This window comes from Leptidea sinapis, chromosome 22, assembly GCF_905404315.1.
Source record: "Leptidea sinapis chromosome 22, ilLepSina1.1, whole genome shotgun sequence".
NCBI classification, from domain to species: Eukaryota; Metazoa; Arthropoda; class Insecta; order Lepidoptera; family Pieridae; genus Leptidea; species Leptidea sinapis.
Window position 1 is genome coordinate 1,031,713 of NC_066286.1, and position 15,264 is coordinate 1,046,976.

General features: G+C 41.9%; 1 protein-coding gene across 2 annotated transcripts in view; it reads left to right on the top strand.

Annotated features, from left to right (window-relative positions):
• LOC126970981 (neuropilin and tolloid-like protein 1) overlaps positions 1-15,264 on the top strand; it is a 287,957-nt gene that overhangs the window by 199,405 nt on the left and 73,288 nt on the right. For both annotated transcript variants that reach the window (XR_007730751.1, XM_050817145.1), the window contains exon 4: positions 13,879-14,178. Coding sequence is in view for 1 of the 2 variants with exons in the window: in XM_050817145.1 (XP_050673102.1) it covers positions 13,879-14,178 (300 nt within the window). In the remaining variant the exon portion in view is untranslated. The remainder of the gene's footprint in view (positions 1-13,878; positions 14,179-15,264) is intronic.

A 15,264-nucleotide genomic window follows, 5' to 3' on the forward strand; every position in this document is an offset into this window, starting at 1 on the left:
CGAACCGCAGTATCTCCTTGACGCAAGAGTTTCAAACACCAACTGGTGGCACGAAGTAGTCGCCAAAGATTGTGTTACGCTTATGAATTAGTGTGCCGCAGTCGCAGAGTAGATGAAAAGGCGTTTCAACATCCTCAAGGCAGAATTTGCAAGTTTTGTCGTTTTTGATGCCGACCACACTGAGGTGCTTGTTTAGGCGACAGTTCCCGGTTAGCATCCTAGTGAGTATGCATAGATTTTTCCTGTTCAAAGATAGGGCTTCATTCGCATAACTACTGTTGAATGCCCTTATCAGTGTTTTAGAGTGGTTTAAACCTGAAGAGTTGGTCCAACTTGCTTCTTGTTTACATTGGTTACTCAGGGTGTGTCGGATGGCGCTCTCAGGCAGTCCACAAATGGGTTCCGGACCATATTAGACTGCTTTAGCCCCAGCTCTTGCGAGCTCATCGGCCATTTCATTGCCTATGATTCCGGCATGCCCTGGGACCCATCTGAGAATCACTCTGTTTATCATGCCTAATGAATTCAGGCATTCAACGCAATTATTGACTAACTTAGACGCCGTGAAGTCAGCGTCTTAAGCCAACAATGCTGCCTGACTATCAAAGTGAATGTATATGTTATGATTGAAGTAGCCTTTTTGGATATTGGTTTCCGCGCATTCCAAGATGGCGTACACCTCTGCTTGAAATATGGAGGAAAAGTTCCCCAGGTTTGTGCTGAATTTAAACCTGGGGCGTTCTCCATAGACCCCACAGCCAACTTCATTTTCCATTTTGGAGCCATCGGTGAACCACATTAGGCTCTTGTCCTTCCACGAGACTTTGTTATTCATCCAGTCGTCCCTAGAAGGTAGTTCCACGATATAGTGTTTAACAGAGATTAATTGTGGAGTCATTTGATCATAGTCATTTGATTAATTGTTGAGTCACGCAGAACTAAGTCTTCTAAAGTCCTAAGCGTTTGCGACATCCAGTTACATGAACCCCCTGGGCGATTGCCCTCAGCTTGTTCGCCTTCGCCTCTTGCTGTATGAACAGTGGAAAAGGAGGTAGGATTAGCATCGCTTCAATGGCCGCACCAGGAGTAGACGTGATGGCCCTGGTTACCAACATACAGGTAAGTCTCTGCAGGCTATTTAGTCTGTCTGCAGTTGTTTTCTAGCTGGCTTTGTTCCACCACACAATGGAGCCGTTTGTGATTGTTGGTCTCACAATTGCTGTGAATAGCCATAGGAGGATCTTTGGGCGCATTCCTCCATCCCTTGTGTCCTTACCAGACGTCGACATACACCCATGGTTGTTTTGGCCTTTTTAACGGCTTTGTCGATGTCAGAGTTCCATGTGAGTTTCTGGTCGAATGTGACTCCCAGATACTTAACCTTTAGAAGAGCTGAGAATTCTAAAGTGGAGCCCATTTAAGGTGGGAGACTTCAGTTTGTGTAGTGTTCGTTTCCTTGTGAATGGCACAATAACAGTCTTTCCTGCGTTGACTGACAGTTTGTTGGCTGTACACCACTGTGAGATGGTGTTTAGCGCCTTTTGCAATATAGAGCTTAGTAGGCTTTGGCAGAAACCTCTGACGATAATAACTAGGTAGTCTGCGTACCCAAGTGCATCAATCCTAAGTTCTGCCAGCTTACTGAGTAGTTAGTCTACTGCTAGTGTCCATAGAAGTGGCGAAAGAACGCCACCTTGTGGGCCACCTCGAGTAGTATATAGCTCCAGTGATGTGACATGGAGAGAGATTAGAGCTTTGCGATTTGAGAGCATTGACCTTACCCATTTGACAGAGGTGGAGTCTACGTTTTTGTTAAGTAGTCCCTTTACTAGCGATCACCACCGCCCACACTCTCCTGCAACACCAGAGGAATCACAAGAGCGTTGCCGGCCTTTAAGGAAGGTGTACGCGCTTTTCTTGAAGGTACCCATGTCGTATCGTCCCGGAAACACCGCACAAGGAAGCTCATTCCACAGCTTCGTGGTAAGAGGAAGAAAGCTCCTTGAAAACCGCACTGTGGAGGACCACTACACATCCAGATGGTGGGGATGAAATCCTAACTTGTGGCGTGTCGTGCGAAGGTGGAATTCGGCGGCAGGAATCAGGTTGAACAGCTCTTCGGAACACTCCCCGTGATAGATGCGGTAGAAAACACACAATGAAGCGAAGTCTCTACGCAACGCCAAATGATCCAGCCGTTCACAGAGTACTGGGTTCCCGACAATTCGAGCTGCTCTGCGTTGCACGCGGTCAAATGGATCGAGCTGATACTGGGGTGCGCCAGACCAGAGATGACAGCAATACTCCATGTGAGGCCGGACCTGCGCTTTGTAGAGCGCTAGAATGTGGGCCGGCTTGAAGTATTGCCGTGCTCTATTTATGACGCCCAGTTTCTTTGAAGCCAGTTTGGCTTTGCCCTCCAGATGGCCACGGAATTGGCAATTGCTCGAGATTTCGAGACCCAGTATTCCGATACTAGGCGAGGCTTTAAGGGAAGTGTTCTCGAAGAGCGGTGATACGGCAAATGGGGTTTTTTTAGTGGTAAACGCGCAAACTTGAGTCTTCTGGGGGTTAAATTGGACAAGGTTCAACTTACCCCATTCCGCGACCTTCTCGAGAGAGGACTCGATAGAAGACACAAGTTTCTCCCGGCACTGGTCGACGTTTTCCCGAGAGAGACCTGCATGGCCCGTGTATACGGCATCACCAGTGCTGTCGTCTGCATAGCAATGCATGTTGGCGGTGTCCAACATATCATTGATATGCAGAAGAAACAGCGTGGGAGATAGCACACAGCCTTGGGGAACTCCAGCGTTCACGGGCTTGGGATTCGAGCAATAACCGTCGATAACGACCTGTATGCTGCGCCCAGTGAGGAAGCTGGAGGTCCACTTGCATAAGCTCTCGGGAAGCCCAAATGATGGAAGTTTTGCGAGGAGCGCCTTGTGCCATACACGATCAAAGGCCTTCGCTATATCCAGACCAACTGCCAGGCCTTCCCCCTTGCTTTCAATAGCCGCCGCCCATCTATGTGTTAGGTATACCAGAAGATCGCCAGTCGACCGACCATTGCGAAAGCCGTACTGCCGGTCGTTGATCAACTGGTGACCCTCAAGGTATACCAAGAGCTGGCGGTTAATTATGCTCTCCATGATTTTGGAGAGTAGGGAGGTAATCGCAATAGGCCTGTAGTTTGCTGGATCCGAACTGTCTCCTTTTTTTGGGATCGGATGGACAAGGGCTGACTTCCATGAATCAGGGACTACGCCTTTTGAATAAGAGTGCCGGAATAAACGCGTTAGCACCGGCGTCAACTCAGGGGCACACGTTCTAAGCACGATTGGAGAAATGCCATCCGGCCCGCTCGACTTCCTGACGTCCAACGAAAACAGAGCTCGCCTAACAGTTTTCTGTCGGAACTGTACTTCAGGCATGGAGCTCTGACACCGCGAGATGGTCGGCGGTGTTTTTCCGTTGTCGTCAAGAGTCGAGTTGGAGGCAAAAAGAGTGCACAGGAGATCGGCTTTCTCTTTTGCCGTATGGGCCAGGGTGTCATTCCTCATGTGCAACGGCGGCATGGACGGCTGGTTGAAGTTACCAAGAGCAGCTTTCGACAACGACCAGAACTTGCGTGTTCCGGTCGGGTAACTGGAAAGCTGCTCGCCAATTTTGACGACGTGCTTCGATTTCGCACGGGCGATTTGCCGCTTAAAAAATCTGGAGGCACGGTTATATTTCCTCTTCAGAACTTTGCAGTTCGGATCCTTTGAGCCCAGCGCCGCAACCCAAGTTCGATACGCCTGTTTTTTGCAGTCAGATGCTGCTTTAACTGACGCATCGAACCAGGGCTGTGATCTGCCACCAATCGGTACTACAGAGCTTGGTATAAAAATATCCATGCCCTGCAGTATCACATCGGCTACTGCAACGGCGCAGGCACTAGGATCATCCGAAGGGAAACAAACCCTGCCCCAAGGGTAGGATGCAAAAAAGGATCGCATCCTATCCCAATCTGCTGACTTGTAGTGCCAAACGCGGCGGGTCGCTGGTGGTCTGCGACGTTGGCGTTGGATAGGCACTACACTCCTGACCAGGCAATGGTCGGACGTTCCGAGAGGGGCGTCGACAGAGACCTGGTAACCATCGGGATGTGTAGTCAGCAGAAGATCTAATAAGGACGGCATGTGGCTATCCACATCCGGGAGCCGCGTCGGCGACTCAACCAATTGGGACAGACCATACGCCAATGCAAAATTATGCACAGATCGCCCTGCGTAGTCTGTGGTACGTGATCCAAGCCATTCGGCATTGTGCCCGTTGAAATCACCCAAGACTACGATTTCAGCGGAGGGGATCTGAGCAAGCACGTCATCAAATGCCGCTTGAACGCAGCCCATGAGGTGATCCGTTTCTGCGTTACCACTATGGGACCTGTAGACACACGCATAGATGCGGACGCGGTCCTCTAAATCTACGCGGAGCCAGAGAGTAGACAGGCCCCTACCCTCAAAATTGCCGAGACGCCGACAGCAGATATCCTCCCTAACGTACACACATACCCCGGCATGAGGCATGAAATTATGCTCAATTTTGTGACCGGGGTACGTTAAATATGACGTATCGCTAGGTCGAGATATCTGCGTCTCCGTAAGGAAACACAAGGCCGGCTGCGACGTCTCAAGGTGGTGGTGGACGGCGTTTAAGTTGGAGTGAATTCCCCGGATGTTACAAAAGTCCACATTAAGCGTGGAGCGGGGTGCCGTGTTGTTGCTGCCCTGTTTGTCCTGTGACATACACGGTACTGTGCCCTCCCCAGAATACGAAGGGCAGCCCGAGTGCGAATGCTCGGGGAGGGATTCTCTGGCTCTACAAGAGCCGGTACCCACCTGGGGTAATTTCTCTTTAAATATCATATTTTGTTGGGGGGGGGGAAGGACGGGGGGGAATGGCCTCCGGTCCTCGACACTAACCTATGCGAAACATAGCGGCACTAGGCCGCTACTTCACGCCGGTATTCTGTGCGAGTGTGGTAAGTAACCCGGACGAGTCTGGCCCGATTGTGCTGACGTCATGAGACAGCAGCGTGACTCTCCCACTTTCAAAATTCTATCGGGGTATTGTCTAGGGCGCCCTCAATGTCCAGAAACGCACAGAGTGCAATTTGTTTATCTTGTAGCGCCTTCTCGACTCTGTCCACAAGTTGTAGAAGGGCCGTTTCTGTAGACCTGCCTCTACAGTAGAGAGAACTATGAATGGGCTTTAGGCTTAGAACATTCTCTCTTATATTATAACACTAGAAATAAGGGATAAGATACATAATAGCTTTAAGGGTAAATGTATACACTTCTACAATAAAGTCCCAGCCACTGTTCAGGCATTATCTATAAATAAATTTAAATGTTTTATAAAAAAATGGCTCTGCCGTAAATCCTATTACTCCACTGCTGAATATCTAAATGATCGGACAGCCTGGGACTAGATTGTGATTATTTTATAGCGACTATACAGTATTGTATATTTTTATTGAAAAGAGCGCATAAAAAAAGAATGCTGGGAGAGTTTCTTGCGCCGCTTCTTCTCTCTCAGAGCGCCATTTGTTTCCGAAGCGGTAGTAGTATCTAGTAGTATAAGAAATGACATCAAAAAGAATTCTAAAGGAATCAATTTTGAGAAAATAAATGCCTTATGTATCTGTCCAAGACTTTCTCAATAACCTTCAGGAGAAAGGAGGTAAGGCTTATGGGCCTGACGGAGCTTGGCAAGGAGTAGTTTTTTCTGCCTGCCTTAGGTATAAATAGTACTTTAGCCTTAGTCCATTGTTCTGGAAGATAGCCCCAGGCAAAGCTTACCCGGTATATCTTGACTAATAGCGGTACTAGGATATCCAAGCCCTTTTGAAAGCGCTGGAAAAATGTTGTCTAGACCGCTTCACTTATAGGGTTTCAGAGTTTTGATGGCGCACCTTATGTCCCGGGGTTTGATTATCTTTGCCGCTCTACGCCAGTCCTCGACAAGAGGCCGTTGTGTAGGCGTTGCTACAGATGGTTGATGGGTAGCCCCGGGAAAGTGCTGGGCCATCAGTACTCTTACATTTTCTACCTCGTCGGCTGTTAAAGATCCATCTGGTCTCTTAAGCAGGCCGATTTGGCTAGGTTTGTCTTTGGCGAGCAGTTTGTGTACTCGGGCTCCTTGAGGAATTTTTGATAAATCCCCGTAGAACCTCTTCCAAGATGCTCGTTTGGCCTTCCTAACTTCTTTGTTGTATTCTGTCAGGGCTTCTTTATAGGGTTCCCATTCATGGGTCTTTTTAGCCCTGTTAAACAGCCTATAGGATTTCTTCCTTAGTTTGTTCAAGTTTGAATTCCACCAAGGCACTTTCCTGTTTGAGTGTTGTATGTAGAGTGGGCAGCTAGCCTCGTAGGCGTCAGTGATGCCATCCGTGGTTACTTTCACTGCCAACTCTAGCTCATCCAGGCTTCTGATGCGCTTAGGGATGTTCTCCAAATTATTCCTGAGTTTCTCTTTGTAGACAGTCCAGTTTGTTTTCTTTGGATCCCTAAACATATATGTTTGTTTTTCGAGGCAAGCCAAAATGTCAAAAGCTATGTGTCGGTGATCCGATAGCGAAATTTCATCACTGACTCGCCAGTTTGATATTCACCTGGCAATGTTGTCGGTAGCGAATGTAATATCTAGAACTTCCTGCCTGTTCGTGGTAACGTAGGTTGGCTTATTACCTCTGTTTAGTACCTGTAGGCCGTTAGTGTCTAAGAAATTAAGAAGTTGCTCACCTCTATGGTTGACGTCGCTGCTTCCCCAAGTTGTGTGCTGCGCATTGACGTCGGCCCCGACAATCAGTTCGGCGTTGTTGCGTCGTGCATACTCCACCACTCTCGCCAATTCTATTGTCGGGTCTCTTTCTTCATATGGAAGGTACGCCGAGCAAACTATCACCTTGGTACCTTCCCAACTCTTGAAATAAATGTACGCCGCAACAAGGTCGTCGGTGCAGACCGCTGTAACAGGTAAGAAATTAGTGTTCTTGTTGAAGACTATGCAAGCTCTGGGTTTTAATCCACTGGTATTGTAGATTAACTTACCAGCGGCGTTCAGTCCCAATATTTTGCCGTTGTTGACCCACGGCTCTTGTAGTAGGGCAAAGAGGATCTCACCATTCGCGAGGCATTTCTCCATTACTGCAGTAACAGCTTTGGCGTGGTGGAGGTTTGCCTGAAGTATCCTCGCCCTATCACTGCGGTGCGTCAGTCGAACCCACCAAAGGTGGAAGGCTTATGTCGATCTGTCTTCTGGTATGGGTATTTCCGCCCTCGGCCAGAATTAGCCCGACTCTGATTCTTCCCTCCCCTGAGGGGACCTGAGACGTTCCTAGATATCGGCCCTTTGCCCCGGGAGATCCCGGATGTTCCCGGCCCCACAGGCCCGCTGGTCTGGATGGGTCCTGCTGCCCACTCGCGGATGCGGAACCCTCAGAGACGCCCTTGAATTTAAAATTAATCTTTCTAAAACCAAGGGCAGCACTCGGACTCTTTCAGGGTCTCCGCGGAGGGATCGTCCAAGGAAAAAGTGACCACTTGGCCTCCCTTGTCCTCCCTTGCATGGAGCACCTTCCAGTGTTCGGTGTTCAGTCCCGCATTTTGCGCTCGGATCAGCTTCAGCCTCTTCTACTGTGTCACTGTTCGGCAGAAAAGTCGTGGCTATGGAAGGTTTGGGCAGTTGTTCCTAAGACATGCATGAGAGCTCTGCCTCCGGCCACGGCTTCAGATCCTTGACTTTGCCCACAAGCCACTTTCGGCTGAAATCATTTTCACAAGTTACTAATATCCAGTCAGCAAACCTTGTGCGTAAACCCAAAAATGTCGGCCCGGTACCTTGTTCAGCCCCGGTAATCAAAGCGCGGCGCACTTTCCGCATTTCATCCTCACTCATAGTATGGGTATGTCGAATGCCCACACGAGAGGACCCGTTTACCTCCTTAAAGCTGGGTCTCCCCGAGGTTGACTGAGTCTCATCTAGCCTGGGACCTTTTTTGGCAGAGCCCCGCTTACTGGACGAAGGGCATAAAATAACACTCCGAGGTGCCCAGGTATCGGAGGTACACCGTTAACGTCTGAGCTCTCCCCCAGACACGCAGCCCTCGTCACGGTACGTCTCACAACTTGGCTTGGATTCCCTCCCCTTTATCCGGGCTTGGGACCGGCACCATACCAACCCTTTGATATAGGGATATGGAGGCGGAGTAAAATGCCTAGTTTGGTGCAAGATAATTTGTATAAAAGGGTGTCAATATTATTATTATTAATATTTATTTAATTAAATTTGAGTCGTTTTTAAATACAGACACCATACTTGAAATCTCGTCAAAACAACATCATTATTGGATATTCTACAAAAAGAAAAAGAAATAGTCTCAGCGAACAGTGAATGGCAAAAGCGGATGATAGTGGCTTTCATTTCAACCACTACATGAGAAACGTTTGGGTATAGTGATGGGGCGAAGTCACGATATGCTTAAAAACAATAATATTTTTTATTTATTTTTCTGTTCTTAAATAAAAAAGAAACAGTTCATTGTCCGTCTGTGTGTCTGTAAACACCCTTTACTTCAGCAAAGGATTCAATCAAGTTAAAATAAGCTTCTAATACACTGCCCTTGAAATTATTTAAAATTAAGCTCCTAGTCAACTTTCAAAAAATTGCGCAAAAGGTTTAAAATCTTATTATTGCGAATCTGCACTGTTGAAAAGATCAAGTAAAAAAGTAAGTCACTTTACTGTCGATATAAGTAAATTTGGTTAACTAGTAGCGTGACAGTGTTTAACCCGAAATAACTAAATAAATTTGTATGATTCCACTCTTAGAAAATTAAACATTTTAGTATTTTATAAATTGTATTGCAAATACTATTCTCCTAAAATTAAAAAAATATTTAATCAGTGTATATTATAATATAGTCAGTGGATTATTTCTGTCTAAAATAAGTTACCGTATGTTTTTTAAAATAAATTTTAGTTTTATCGATAAAGTTACTCTCCAACACTATAATGATACTGAACAGTCTCCCTTAGCGCAATGCCCGAGGTCTTACTAATTTATTCAGCGCCCGCAGACTGTCTCAGTGATTGTAAAAAGGTCTGTATGTAAAATACCTAAGTTTTGGCATGTTTGAAATACCGGCATCAATGATCGGTGGAAATTCCTCATATTATTATGAATCCCTCTTATATCGTCTTATGGGTTCCATATAATAACACAATCTGTCAAATGATCACTTAATCTTGTTCGTCCGAGCGTCTGTCTGTCAAAATTTATATACAAATTACTTAGCGTAGCGGATACGTGATGTAGGTAATTAAGAAGTTCCATACTTTTGGCTTTAATATCAGTTCAATTTGGAACCTTTAAGTTTTTATAGTTAAGTAGATGTAGACACTACTAGTAGTAATAAGATGCGACATAAAGTGGGAAAATGGAGCAAAAGACTTACAGAATGGTACCCAAGAGAGGGTAAAAGAAAACGACGAAGACAGCACACAAGTTTTAAGGTCGAGCCAGTAAAGTGTCGTCTTTACAATAAGCGGTTTATTAGAATTTACAATTACTTCTCATATTACTTCACTTAATGTACGAATATGGTATTAGAATGCAACCATGCCAGGCGACTGTTGAAGCTCGACTGGCTTGCTGATCGTTTGTGTTCAAAACATTAGTAACCGATTACTGAACAAAGAGGAGGTTAAGTTGTCAGGAGGCAGATTAGAGAGAACCAACATTGTCTATAGAATTAAAGTAGAGTAGACTTATGGTTTTAATATTTGTAACACAAGGTGGGAAAATGAAATACAATTGACAGCAGGACATAACTGGAGAAGAGTTGCCGAAAAACAGAAAAGAGTGGAAATCGTTGGAGGAGGCCTTTGTCAATCGCCACGCCGAACTAAGAGACATTTTATAGTTTATACATTATAGCTTAACATTATTGGTTTTTCAAATGTGTGAGTTGTTTTAAGTACAGAACAACATGGCTTTATTATTATTATTATACTAACAAATTATAATATACTGATTGTCGAATTATTTGCGTATAACTTGGCACCAACTACAAAAGTTGTAGTTTTTCAGATGATTTGTTTTTAAATTAGAGCACTAGAACAAAGCATATTTCCGTTAACTAAAGACTGTATGAAAAGTGCCTTTAAAACCAGTACAGTCGGTGATATTTCTTGGCATTACTCCTAATTCCAAGTAACAATAGAGCTCTTCATATTGAAGGATTGGCAAATAGACATATTTCTGCTGCACACGCAGTTAAAATACAGGACAATCAACTAACCTAGATACCTAACCTAGTACAGTATGGGACGAAATAAGCAGGACATTCAGCTGATGGTAATTGATACGCCCTGCCCATTACAACGCAGTGCCGTTTAGGATTCTTGAAAAACACAAAAAATCTTTGGCGGAACTACAGTTGCGCTCGTCACCTTGAGACATAAGATGTTGTCTCATTTGCCCTTAATTGGCTACGGGGCCCTTCAGTCAGAAACACAATAATGATTACACATTACTGCTTCACAGTAGAAATTGATATATACCCTCCCACTGATATATATAAACGTTTAATTAAATATCCTCAAATTATTTTTATACCATTAGAGAGATTTTATTTTTAATACTTGTATATAAATTTTAATTATATAATATTTTTATTTATAAAATTCTTGTCCATTGGTTGTGGTTCAGTAGACATAAGAGACATTTGTATCATACTGCTCTTGTAGCTATAGTATGATACAAATGGTCTAGATGACCAGCTACCGTCAGGGTGTCGAATTTGCGTGACGGTGTACACGCGCCCCGTAATTATTGACTCTGATATTTTTCCCTAACGCGCCTAAACAAGTAAAGAAGTTAAAACCTTCTCCGAAACTCGCTACACTTTATGATATAAGTATTATTCCGATCGGCTTAGTAGTTTTCGCAGTAAAACATAAAAACGGCTCTAAAATTATGTATGTAGAATATTAAAATGAAACCAGAGATTAAAATATATCACCTGACAGCTTCTAAATATAGTTCTGTAAATATAAAATATTCCAAGAATTCCAATTATTCAGATAAGTCCACGTGTAGAATCCCATAGATATATAATGCTTAGACACATAACATATTATTATATTAAAACATGTAATAATATAGGTAATTAAAATTTTGCATCTTTATTAAGTTTAAGGCCAGGGCTGAACACCTAGCCCTCAGATCGTAGATCATAGCTCTCTTGTGGTTTTTGCAAACGTCGCTCAGATATTAAACATATGTTTCAAAGTGCGTTCCAAGGCAGGTGGATCTTGTAAAAGCCATAAAACGGCATTTATTTTTTCAAAATAAGTTCATTTAGAATTATTTTTGATGTAATTTCTAATATACTAGGCACTACTACCGCTCCGGAAACAAATGGCGCTCTGAGAGAGATGAACCGGCGCAAGAAACTCTCACAGCATTTTTTCCCGCTCTTTCTTCTATAAAATAATCATAATCTAGTCCCAGGCTGTCGGATCACTTAGATATTCAGCTGTGGAGTAGTAGGATTTTTGACAGAGCCATTTTTAATAAAAAAAATTAATTTATTTATAGATAATGCCTGATAGTTGCTGGGACTTTATTATTATGTAATGATACTAACCACCGTTTAAAGATTTAAGTGTCGACAAGTACGGTTTCAACGGTTTCATTTTGTGATCTTTTTCAATGCTACACAGTAACACAAGCAATTTTAATATTATAAAGTACATGTTAAGATGTGTAAATTTTACAAAATACACATCACTGAATCATTGGTCAGTCAATTTCATTAAATAATTAATAAAATAACCGCATTAGTTCTTTTAGAACGCTCTGTCTAGCAATATATTATTGTCTATGGTTCTTACAAGACCCTCTGACCTTCCAAATCGCTTTCATAGTCATATTTGATCAATTAATCACTATGTTTTCCACCGTTTCCACCGGTGCTGGCTACTTCTATATGAGAAGCCCCAGATTTATGACAAATGGATGTGTTATTGTTGAATTCATAAATCATATTTTCATTTCACCACCTGTTTATACAAATGTATTGTGTAAGGGTTTATATGAATTGTATGGATTTCTACATTCAAAGGTTTCTGTTACCTTAGCTTAGGTAGTATTAGGAACTTCTCGAATAGGTAGTAAATACATAAAAGCTGTGCCACACGGTTTGACCTGGGTGTATTTAAAAAAAAAAATTACAACAAAACAACCGACTTCAAAAACACTATTTCAAAACATGCGATATGATTTGCACTAAAAAGTAAAAAAACAATTGCGAATTTTTAATCTAATTAATTAATCTATTTCTAGTTGCGATTATGTCATGGATGCCATAATCAGAACCTAACCAAACAATGACCAAACTATCTTTGAAATATATCCTTTCTAATAAAAAAAGAATCATCGAAATCGGTTGGCGCGATATTGAGTAATTCGTAAATTTGCCGCGCACATACTTACAGCAAATTTAAGACTTTTATGGATTTCTCATAAATATCATTTTCAGATCTGGACAAAACTGCAATGGGACAGCCTTTAAATAAAAAAAGAATGATCAAAATCGGTTCATCCAGTCGAATTTCTGAAGTAACAAACATAAAAAATACCGATGAATTAAGAACCTCCCCCTTTTTTGAAGTCGGTTAATAATACATAATTTCGGCCGCATGTGGTCAAACGTAACTGATAACACTAAACTTAGTCACCCTAATATTCATGTAGTGATAAAAAAATTCAAATGCGCTTAGTTTAGCATAATTGAATAAAGTTAATTTGACTTTGGTATACGGGCTTATGGCGGGTATAGCGAATTTGATGCTTTGGATCTAACTAAAGTTAGTAGGAGATGTGTCTGTGTATGTCACGTAGGTACTAGCGTTAAAAGCACTCAACCATTAACTTCTTCTTCAATTGAGATCTTATAAGATCAATGACGAGTAGTTTGCAGCGAAATGTAAGTTAATTAATATTTTTTTGACCTATTAACTCAACGATCTGATATCGAGTGGTATCATGTCCCCATAACAGTGTCAGTATGACCATAAGATCACATGGTGCAAACTTATAAACTTAAAAAAAATATCTGTTAGCCAGCCTGTTAGCACCAATTTTTCACAAATACAATAGATATGAACAATTAGCATTATAAGAATAAAAGAAAAAATAACAAAGCAAATGTCAAAAAACAGATATTATTGCTATAAAAATATGGAAGGATTATTTTAATAACCTAGAATGATAACAAACGAGGCAGCAGCGCGATTCGCAAAAAGGAAAGATCTCAGTAAAATTGAGAACCTCCTCCTTTTTTGAGATCGGTTTAAAAAACACTATTTTTTGCACACATACATATACATTCTGAACCAGATAATAGATAGAAACCGATTGACTTAAATTTGATACCGGTTTTCAAGTGTTTTTGCCGTATCTCCTGTAACTTTACACCTACACTTAGTTTCACTTGACTTTACTTGTAGGTTTGCAATGTGCGTGGGAACTTCATTAACCAATCGGTCATGAACCCACGCTCGGGTCACGATGACGTATCTTCAGGGCGATCCACCACTGTCTTGCAGTCTTAGAACGCGGTCTGTCCGACTCGAAAGGGATAGTGAACATTTCTGTCCATGCTTCAACGTAGTGTTTGGAGTTGAAAAAATCGATAGCTTAACACTAATTTAAAAAATTATTCACATACTATATATCACATCTGCATTACACTTTTAATAACATGTTTTTAATACAAGGTGCGCCATCTTGCGTATACTACATATAAGCGTTTTGTTTCAGCATGTTCCGCCTTCCACGAAACAGAAGAAATTAATTTTATAGAAGATATTATTAATCGAAACAATAAAATGGAAATATCGAGGACCAATGTACATAATCATTATTTATACAATTATAACCAAGATATATTTTCACTAAGCAACGTTCCCAAGAGACGCGTGAAGAGGGAGGAACAGGATCCGAGATGTGAGAAGTTCTTGTTCGATAGTAAGGACCAGAAATATATATCTCACCCATATGGTACAGAGAGTAAGAATAATTATTACTACAGCGGTCTGGACTGTGTCACTGTTATAAGTGGTAAGTTTTATCATTTATCTTTATAGAATAATATACATGTTACAGAACAATTAACTAAATGGGCGCTATTTACAATGCCCAAACAAATCGGGCTCAATAATGGAAACTGATTATATAGTCTAGTTATTTTCAAACTATAGTGTAGTTGGCAGGGCGCAATGAGCAGGAACAAAACATGTATACAAAGTACCTCAACCTTTTTTTCAAACGGAGAGGAAATAAATTTTCGTACCACGACTGCGCTTTACATAGCACTGGGAGTGTGAGACTCATGCCACTTCGGCCTCTTTCACTTAAGTAGAAGAGGGAAAAGTGCTAATACCAACTAAAGCCTCCTCGAATCTTGCCGAGTTCCCCTTATTGCAAGGTTTTCCGGGTTATTTACAGGGCATTTCATCGGAGAACGACCCAAAATCAAACTGATATCACGGAGCCTTACTAGCTTTACCTTACACAATCTAAGCTATTCGAGTCTAGCCAAATTTAAACAAACGTAACTCTTCGCATTTTTCTATCATCTTGATCCAATGTAATATATTAATATAACCATTAATAAATATAATAAATTATTTATTTATGAGAAAAAGTGAGAAGACCTGCAAGATATTCCTAGCGTAGCAATTACATTCGTCACTTTGAGAAATAGAGATAATTATTTAGTGTCATTAGCCTAGCAAGTTTAAACCAAAACAAAATCTTATATATAAAATTCTCGTGTCACAATGTTAGTTACCTTACTCTTCCGAAACGGCTTTACTGATTTTTACCAAATTTTTATATGCATATTCAGTAGGTCTGAGAATCGGCTAATATCTATTTTTCATACCCCTAAATGTTAAGGGTGGTCCCCTAAATTTTTATTAATTTTTTTGGACGTAATTTCTTGTTTTTTTTTTAAGATACATAATTAAAAAATAAATACAACCCTAAATATTAAACCTTCTACGATCAACCCCTATTTTTGTATCGTGATTTCTATATTATTCAATTCCATCTACAAATCCGTTATAGGGTTGCAAGATGGCAATGGATCAATACTTACAATAATTGTAGTACGATAAATTTGGTAGGTCTGCGAATCGGTTG